The sequence below is a fragment of the Botryllus schlosseri genome, chromosome 3 (assembly GCF_051294905.1).
Source record: "Botryllus schlosseri isolate E-star chromosome 3, Bs_hap1, whole genome shotgun sequence".
NCBI classification, from domain to species: Eukaryota; Metazoa; Chordata; class Ascidiacea; order Stolidobranchia; family Styelidae; genus Botryllus; species Botryllus schlosseri.
In genome coordinates this window covers 34,822,954-34,832,814 of record NC_137238.1, presented here as the reverse complement: position 1 = coordinate 34,832,814, position 9,861 = coordinate 34,822,954, and the positions used below count along the sequence as shown (strand labels likewise).

At 40.6% G+C, this 9,861-nt stretch overlaps 1 protein-coding gene and 1 long non-coding RNA gene across 2 annotated transcripts; one reads left to right on the top strand and one right to left on the bottom strand.

Moving 5' to 3' along the window:
- Window positions 1–1,309: 1,309 nt before the first annotated feature.
- Window positions 1,310–2,699, top strand: LOC145436406 (uncharacterized). Its single transcript, XR_013914304.1, has 3 exons — window positions 1,310–1,455; window positions 1,522–1,591; window positions 1,647–2,699. It is a non-coding gene; the product is annotated as an uncharacterized LOC145436406 (long non-coding RNA).
- Window positions 2,700–5,365: 2,666 nt separating this feature from the next.
- On the bottom strand, window positions 5,366–9,626 carry LOC145436405 (uncharacterized). The gene has a single exon (XM_080313750.1). The coding sequence runs from the start codon at window positions 8,891–8,893 to the stop codon at window positions 8,138–8,140; it is 756 nt and encodes a 251-aa protein (XP_080169876.1). The 5' UTR covers window positions 8,894–9,626; the 3' UTR covers window positions 5,366–8,137.
- Window positions 9,627–9,861: the final 235 nt, after the last annotated feature.

The window sequence follows — 9,861 nt, the reverse complement described above, 5'->3', positions numbered from 1 at the left end:
ATCGCTATTACGAGGTATTAGAAAGTCAAAATGTCGATTTGCGGGTAATATGTATGTGGCATTAATTTTGTAAATTTTAGCGTACATCAAAACAAGATTTTATGCCAACATTTGTGTTGATATAATCTATTTTATTCTTGAAGGTCGCGACGAAACATTCTTCATTGACTTGCTGCAGCTTAGCTTATATTACACAACAATGCAAGTGAACAAATTTGAGTTTTTGAGCGTACGTCTCATAGGTCCCATGGTCGCGTGCCTTTGGACCCACCGGGTGGGGACCGATGACACGTTCGAGCAACAAATTTTAAACGTTTATAAATATTTTTTGAAAAGGCGGATATTCATGTAAATGTCTGCGATAAGTAGAGCTTGTATCGAAGTGTTGAGACAGCAAAAGATCTGCTATTCTCGGCTGAAGATTTGAGCGCCAGAGATAATTTGGCAATTTTTGATCCATCGGTACCACATCTCCCCTAATTGACTGAGTGTTAAAAAGCTTGATATTATCATGACTTGCGATTACTTGAAAACTGGAATTCATTTAAAATAAATTGATATATTCTGTATTAGTGTAATGTGTGTATATACTAGAGGTCGACCGATTATCGGCTTGGCCGATTATCGGCGCCGATATTTGGAAATTTCTCGAATATCGGTATCGGCCAATCTAGGCCGATATCGCGACCGATATTTTATATCTAACTACAATCTACCTTTTCTGAACTGATCTGCAATTCTGTATCATGTTTTGATTTTCGGGTTATCCCAAATTTCAACGAATGTTCACAATTAAGCAATAAGTCTTTTCGATTTCAGTTTTCTCGTTTGTTGTTCACCTTTCTGTGGCATGAACAAGTGCCACCTTGCCTAATATATAATATTTTTGGCGAAATAGTTCTCTGCTCCTTCCATATTAATATCGGCCTATGATATCGGTTATCGGCCCTGTGAGCGTCGAAATATCGGTATCGGTATCGGCCTGTAAAAATCAATATCGGTCGACCTCTAGTATATACTCTTTCAGATATCTGACGTTGAATCAAATATGGTTCTACTATACGATCCAATGGGCCACGAGGATCGCTATGGGAATGTCTTGCAACAGTTTGAGTAAGTCGATGAGGTCGTATTCAAGAGACATATTTCATTTCTGTATTAATCCAGCGAATATATACGAACGTACTCAAGAAGAGAATCAGTTGCAAGATATACAGGATTAATAAGGACCGGTGTTCAAAATGACGGACTTAATTGTGGAGTCCTTGCGTTGAAGGTTTGTGATGCGTTCATGTATTAAGATTTGAGAAAATTGATTTGCAAACTTTCATTTAATAGGCCGCCAAACTCTACTTGACCACTGGATCCCATATGGCAACCTTAATTTTGATCATTCTCGACGAGCTTGCGAAAGCTACCGCCAGCAGTTTGGTCAAATCTTGCTTGATGCGACGGGTATGTTGGTCCATGTCAGATGCCAACCATATTAAATACGTGCAATCGTGCATGTTTTTCCTGCAGATGTGAAAGAATTGGGAGATTATTGCATTAAATGCAGTAGTCAAGACCACCCAAAAAAGACATGAAATGGGTATGCAATTACGAGATTACATTTGTCAGGTATAGTGATTCTAACTCGTTTCCAGGTTGCGTGTGACGCCTGTGGTCGATGGACACACGAGGACTGTTGCCCGGGACAGCAGATACCTGATCCTGATGATGATTTTTATTGCATGATATATACTGTGTGAATTATTTCTTAACGACGTTTATACTGTGGTTCCACTGCTAATTTATCAATGTTTACTGTGGTTTGATTGCATAATGCTCTGACTTTTACTGTGGTACCACTGCTTATTTCTTTGTGACTTTTACTATGGTTCCACTGCTCATTTCTTAATGACTTTTAACTGTTCCAATGCTTATTTCTCAGTCATTTTTACTGTGGTTCCACTGCTCATTTCGAGTCATGACAAGCAATTACTAATAAATAAATAAATACAGTCCATCCTCAAGATTACCGGACCACGACTGACCTATCGATCTCGCTTCCCATGACACGCCGCCCTATTCTTGTCGCTTTCTTTTTCTATACTGTCTTCTTTACTTTAATTCAGTGTGCATGCCTCCTCTTTACATCGCCTAGGCCAAGGTGGGTGTCTGATTCCACAGACAAATCCAAGTCGCTTCGACATCTTCCTGTCTATTCATTGTATCGCATTTTTGTGGTGTACTGAACTGATAAAATTGCTAATAAACCAATGATGATGATGATGATGACTCGATTCATTGCAACCCTGGGCGGTGATACAATAACTTGATACAGCTGAACATGCAATAGATAATTTGGGATTCTGCCACCGCTTATTATGACAAAAATTTAACAATATGCAATCTTAGATATCATATAGTCGCGCCATGAAAGGATTTAGCCTCTGCTCAGTTACCAGACGCCAAACGCCGTATAGCTACTCGGCGTCTCAACATGTCAGACGCCAAACGCCGTATAGCTACTCGGCGTCTCACCATATCAGACGCCAAACGCCGTATAGCTACTCGGCGTCTGAACATAACAGACGCCAAACGCCGTATAGCTACTCGGCGTCTGAACATAGCAGACGCCAAACGCCGTACAGACATTTGGCCGCCGCTCGGCGTTTGGCGTCTGGCGTTTGGCCTCTGAGCGGGTTTAACCCCTACTCTGGATTCGCCTACCTGCTCCACTTACTCAAGTGGCTATGTGCATTGTCCTTCGACTACTTCCAAACATACCTCACAGCCATCATACAGCTTACTTTTAACCTTGGATTAGAAAATACTTCTGGGATATGCTTCCATCACTGAGTGAAGTCGTCATGAAATGGCGCGCTACGGGTTCCGGGGTCCACAACTAGAGCTCATGAAAAGCTACCTGACTGGGAGATATCAAATGGTTTCGATATCCAACACTTTGTCCTCCCCCCACCTTGTTACCTGTGGTGTTCCGCAAGGCTCTGTTCTCGGACCTGTCCTTTTTACTTTATATGTCAATGATATCTTTGAAACCTCATCATTGAATACCACACTCTTCGCTGATGATACTCACCTCCTATCTCACGCACCTACTACCGCAGCTTGAATGCCGTCACCCGTGATCAAATGCCCAAAGCGCATGAGTGGACGTCCCATAATAGCCTTCGGGTTAACGCTGCGAAATCCCAATTATTGGTCGTGAACTCCTGCGATAACCTAACCGTTGACATCGTTGGCCAACCAATTTCCAACACTAAAAATGCCAATTAAATACCTTGGTGTTTTACTGGATTCGGACATGTCCTGGAAGAGTCACATACAATCACTCAAACCACAACTATCGAAGGTATGTGGTCTATTTCGCCGCCTTAGCTACACTCTGCCAGTCAGCGTGCTGTTGATACTCTTCAACACTCTATTCCATACAATACGGAATTCTTTGTTGGGGTGCTGCCTGCAAGAATACAATTGACCCACTGCAAAAACTTCAAAGTCGGATCATCCGTATCATTGCCAAAGCCCAACGGGGGCCTGGATGTGCAACTGATAAATCGCTTCTCAAAAGATTTGGTGCTCTAAACTTAGAAGATATGAGAAAGCTAGAAATTGCCAAGTTTATGTATCAGTTCCATTGCGGTCAATGTCCCTCAAATTTCAACGACTACTTCACCTCGGAGACAAAAGCGCACAAGTACAGCACACGCGCGTCATCGAAGAACAACTACCATATGATCAGGACTGAATACAAGAAAACGCCTTGCTCTATCAAGTATGCCGGACCCCAATTGTGGAACAGCATCTCGCCGGCTATCCGACAGTCGTCGAGCATGTCCGCATTCGAGTCGAAATACAAGCGATTTCTTCTAAATCAATACTAGCCAGTCTTCAGGATTACCGGACCACGACCTAACATCGACCTCGCCCTCCGCCACATGCCACCTCATTTTGTCGTTTGCGTCTTATATTCTCTGCATTACTTTTCATTCAGTGTGCATGCCTCTTATTCACTTCGCCTAGGCTAAGGTGGGTGTCTGATCTTAATGGCTACTCCAAGTTGTTTCGACACCTTCCTATCTTTTCATTGCATCGCAGTCTTGTGATGTTTTGAAACGATGAAAATATTAATAAACCTGATTGATTGATTGATGATACCTTGGCGAAAGACGACGTATCACAGCGACTGAATATATTTTCGAAAATCCAACCTATGTATAGAGACATTAGTACGTTTGCGTCAGTCACGAAAATGCACCCCGCAATTTAGAAAGTGTCCAGCTATGAACTGCTAACAGTAATACGTCTCCTCAGCCGAATTTACTTCTAAAACTACTTGAATACTTTTCAGATCAGACTTCGAGTAGTCTTGACACATCTTTGAAATTGCTGAGCACTACTACTTGTAACTGAGTGGAAATTCTGCTCCACGTGACTAGCTATTTGGGCTACAACATACTCAAAACATGCTGGAGAGTCAAGTGTGCTTTTGAAACTACTCGATTACTTCTCATTTCCTACTTGAAGTAGTTTTGTTATGTCTTTCAAATTGATATTTCTACTTTCAAGTTTATTCGTAAAATTTTGTCACTTCAAAAAATCACAAGACTGCAATACAATGAATGATAGGAAGATGCCGAAACGACTAGGAGTAGTCTTATTATCAGACACCCACCTGGGCGTAGGCGATGTAAAGAGGAGGCATGCACACTGGATGAAAGTAAACTAAGATAATATAAAGTGGCAAGCGATAAAATGAGGTGGCAAGTGACGGAAGACGAGATCGATATGTCAGGTCGTGGTCCGGTAAATGGTGCGGGCTGACTAGCAATCATTCAGCGGAAATTGCTTGTATTTCGACTTGAATGTGGACACTGGACATGCTCGACGACTGTCGGATAGCCGGTGAGATATTGTTCCACACTTAAGGTCCGGCATATTTGATTGTAATTGAGTAAAATTTACAGTGTTAATCTTACTTGAGTAGCATTGCTAGTAGAAAGGGTCGCGGCTTCAAAGAGATCAACATCGAAAAAGGACTGACATCCGGCACTCTAGGCCGAGGTGGATGTTAGAGCAAAGGATCGCTACTGATGCGTGTCGTTCGACATCCTCCTATCTGTTCATGACATCGCATTGTGTCTTCTCGCATTGTACATTGTGTGTGACTTGTTCAGATCAAAAATATATCCCAACCATGTTATGTTTGCTGACTAGTTTGACCGCCTTTGGCTATAACATACATAAAAATGCTGCAGAGTCAAGCTTACTTCTTGTGTCCTGCAGCTGTCTCAGAAACTAGATCGCGCCTGTACTCAACTACAATTGTACCTACCCGACTAGATTTCGACACACCGCATTTGAACGGAACGAAAACAAATATATTTGAGCAATTTCACAAAAGAGAGGATAAGAAAGGCTAAATAAGTTGAAAGAGAAATTACAATTCCGCAACATCAATCGTAAACAATGACCACGAGGACAACGCTAACAATAGGGACGATTTGTGTAATCTTTAAATATGCCACCAACATTTGAATACACGTCTTCTAATAAGATTTTCGAATGAAATTCCTTAGTTTTCAATACCAAAACTAAGATTTACCTTAGATCTACAACACAACAGTTAATATAAATACGTAACTATATTGTTTATAAACCTTTTATCCACTAACATTAAGCAATATATCTTTCTGTCAGGACATGTGAAATTTCAGAAATTATCGAACAAAAAAAAAACTAGCAAAAATCATCCATGAGAAATATAGAATTATTTAAGAAATGACCGAGTTCCAAATTTGATTTTTTTTCACATTCGATCAGAATTGCCATATTAAAAGATGACATCCAGATGTTAAAATAGCTAGGATCAGGATTAATGAAAGAATATCCAACCGAGAAGATATCTCGCGTATAGTATAGATGCATGAAACGTATAACATCAGGAAATTCATTTTACGTGTCACAAATGGAAAAATAACTTGAAATCTTTGAACGGAACATAGTTTGTAAAAAACAAGATGAATTACGCGCATAACATCACAATAGCCGGAGCGGAACTCGAAGTTGTAAATATTTAGTACCGCAAAACCGTGTATGATTGTCAGGCATGTGTGTGGACATACAATAAATATACATTGGCTCGAGTATTTAACCTGGCTGATGTATTATGGTGGAAGAGCTTAGTCACGCAGAGGCGTGTTGAGTAAATATTTTGCTGCCAAAATATCTCTGAATAATTACTTTTTTGATGATTGAGAGCAGATCGCAGAAAAAAAATCAGGGGGACCAAAATATTTGAATGGCAAAGAAATGTCGCAAAAGTCAAAATTAAGGGATTGGAAATATTACTCAACGATCTGGCTACGACTGCGCGTGTCAATTAAAATGATTGCGAGCATTCAAAGCACCGTAAAAATCAGAACATACAAAACTAGGCGAAAACGCAAGACGATATACACACGCCGAAAATTTACAGTCGAATAGGACGTATATATATTGCTAGTGCGTCGAATAGCACACATTATGATCTATGGGGCTGCCAGGATCAGCATACTTTAGGAAATTAATTGTGTTTCACCATAAAATTACATAACGCACCAACAAATCTTCCGAAACCGAAGTAAAACTTTACTAGAACCATATCAAAAGAGGGATATAAATTAAGTTGAACTCGCATCCCTTAAGACCGATTAAAAGGGCGTGCTGCATAATATTGCTTAATCGAGCCAATCTATATAGAATGTTACAGACATAGTACTTCAAATGTATGTAGAATTTTGGCGTCAACCAATCATTACGAGTACCTAACGTCGCTTCAGCAGTGAATTTCGAAGTTTAAGCACCAAAGCAGGTCCTGGCATATAAATCTATTTGTGGGCGCATTACTGGGACGAAATTGTGATTATATTTATGATATTTATGGCATCGTTTATGGCTGTGTGTGCCTCAAAATCAGATTACGGACATTTTAAGGGACGTCATCGTTCCGCATTTTGAAAAGACTCGGTTATTCCGAAAGCAGCAAACCGCCATGAAACTGATTCTATTTTCGCCGATATCGATAATATCGACAACTAGCACCTTCAACTTCACGGATAACACCAACAAATTCAGTCGAAATTCAAAAGATATGGCTTACGGTGCATTTCCAAAACTTCACAACTTACATTTGAATAGATTTACAGCCATCGCAATGGTTGGACATTAGGGTTGTCCGAAAATCACTTTTTTTTCAGGAATCGGTGATTCACTGATTGTTAGGTTGCCTAAAATAAGCGCTGCGCACCAAATTTGGCACAATTCCAAACAGTAGAAGCCGATGCAGAGCCAATTGAAATTTTTGAATTTAATAAAAAATATTTCTAAATTCTTTTCGAATTCACTGTCAACCCCATGAAATTGTTGAGTTGTCTACAAATTTGACGCAATTCCGACCCGCAGAAGCGAAGTTACATATTTGATTAATAATTCTGCGATTACCCACTGTCAATGCTATTTTCGTGAATCCAAAACTTTCAACTCCCATAACTTCACTTCTTGCAGATGGAAGTGAGAAAAAAGGTTTGAGCATCGTTTTTTTAGGCAACTCGACAATTTCATGGGGTCGACAGTAAAATTTGAAAGAAGAATTTCAATAAATTGTCAATAACTTCAAAATTTTCAAACTCCTACCTACCAGTTGGAATTGAACAAAATTTGGTGTGCAGCGTTTTCTGGTCATCCTAACAATTCAATCTGTGAATTTTCAAAATCCGGAAAAATTTATTTTTAAACAACCCTATTGGTCATGAAATGAACTAGAAAGGCTGTATCTGGACTCCTGCTGGCTATAATAAGAAATAGATCAATATTCCCAGTACCGCAGCCACAGATCATAGTCCTTTGACGCCTTATTACCACACTGTGACATCATGAAATTAGCCGGTCAATACTGATCGACTCCTTATCATCAGCGATAATACAATCAGTCGGGTTCAAATCGTGGCATACTCCAAAATGCCGGACATCACATCGTTCCCGGAAGTAAAATACGCAGTCAAATAATGCACCACACAACACATAGTGCCCGTATACGCATGATATCTTGTTATTTTGTGCATCAAGTTGCAACAAGCACACAGCGCAGTGTCTATGATAGCGTCGATGTACCTTCGTGCAGGTTTTCACGCGAAGTATACGCCGGAGGCGGTGTGCTAGGCTCGTCCACCTTGTACCGATTCATCTCCTGCGCCGCCCTGGCAGTCGTAGGTGTCATAGGTGGCGGTCTACCACCTGGAGGCGGTCCAGGGTATCCAACTGGAACTAATTGCTGTCCATCCACAATCATATATCTCACAATCGGCCGTCTGCCAGACGTTTGCACTGCGCTGTAGTTTAAAGTCGGTTGCAAGCAGCATACAGTCGCACAACAAAACGCGGCGTGTACGATATTCAAAATAAATCCGGCAGACGCGATAATGCTTAAAAACACGTAAATCGCAAGTAAAATATGGTAACCTTGCAGAGCGGCGAACATTGACATCATAAACATGATCGCCATGAAGATGCTCGACAATATACTGGCAGTCATATTTGCTCTGATAATATACAACGAAGACTGTTTCGATACTTTTACTCCTAATATTCCAGACACCATCATAACGGTCCCGCACCACAGTCCAGACGTGGCGTATATCATGGATTCTTGTATGTGGGAAGACGCGATCACGGCGCCCACGACGCAAGTCCCGAAAGCAGCTATTCCGAGTAAAATCTCGATAAATCCGAACCAGTACAGAGTCCGTTTGTATTTTCGGCGCTCGGTTTTGATGCGAGGACGCTCGTCAACGTCGAATACGACGCTGGTCTCTGGCAGCATGCTCTGCGAGTACCGGTAGGCGGCCATTTTAAAAATCGTATGATAAAACGGACCTGCAAAAGACAAAACACCGTAATAATGTAAGCTTCACACCAGGGTTGTGGTGATGGCTTGAGTGAACTTCTGTCAATTTGTGTATAGACTCGGACGACAACACTCGACAAGCATTATATTGCATATAACTCTGTAGAATAGTAAAGTTACCGTATTATTGACATTTCGTCTACTGGTAGGTTCAGAAACTGGCAAGAGTGAGGAAATTACTATATCACGAATGTGCGGCATTCAATATCACTCGAGAAGAGTTGAAAAAGTGGATTGAAAATGACTCAAACTCAAAACTGAACAGTGAACATGATTCAGACTTCAGACTTCAGACTTAAGTCCCAAGACTATGAATCGGACTGGAACCTCTGCTCCAGACTTGAACTCGGTTGTGAATCGAATATGGCTTAATTTGACTCGATGCAAAACTGTATGCAAAAGTATAAATGTAAGATCGCCCTGTGACTTTACAAACTACTGAATTTTCAAAATGCGCAACTAGAACTAGAACTACTCACTTTTCAAAACTCGCAACTCTAACTAGAACAAACGACCTTCAAAAATCAGCAACTAACCAACTAAAATACAATCAACTAGATATCATTTCGAGGCAACTCATTAATTTTTATCTTGTCGGAATCGTATATACATGAACACCAGCGTAACAAAATAACAGAAGAATCAGACAAAAACTACGACAGAAGGGGGTCCAGAGTTTGAAATGGGAAGTGTTTCAACCCACAAACCCACTCCTGGCTACACCACTGCTAGTACTGATGACCCTGATCTAGTAATGGCTACAAGAAGTTCACACAACAGAACACCGGGATATCGCGATTGACATGCTTCCAAGTTGTTCGGTAATAATTTTCTTTAAATACGCAACTAGAACTAGAACTACTCAAAATACCAGTAGTTAGTTAAGCATCAAATAACTAGATTGGCAGTTT

Excerpts from the sequence above, each read along its gene's own strand:
- LOC145436405 (XM_080313750.1), bottom strand. The coding sequence starts at position 8,893 with ATGGCCGCCTACCGGTACTCGCAGAGCATGCTGCCAGAGACCAGCGTC.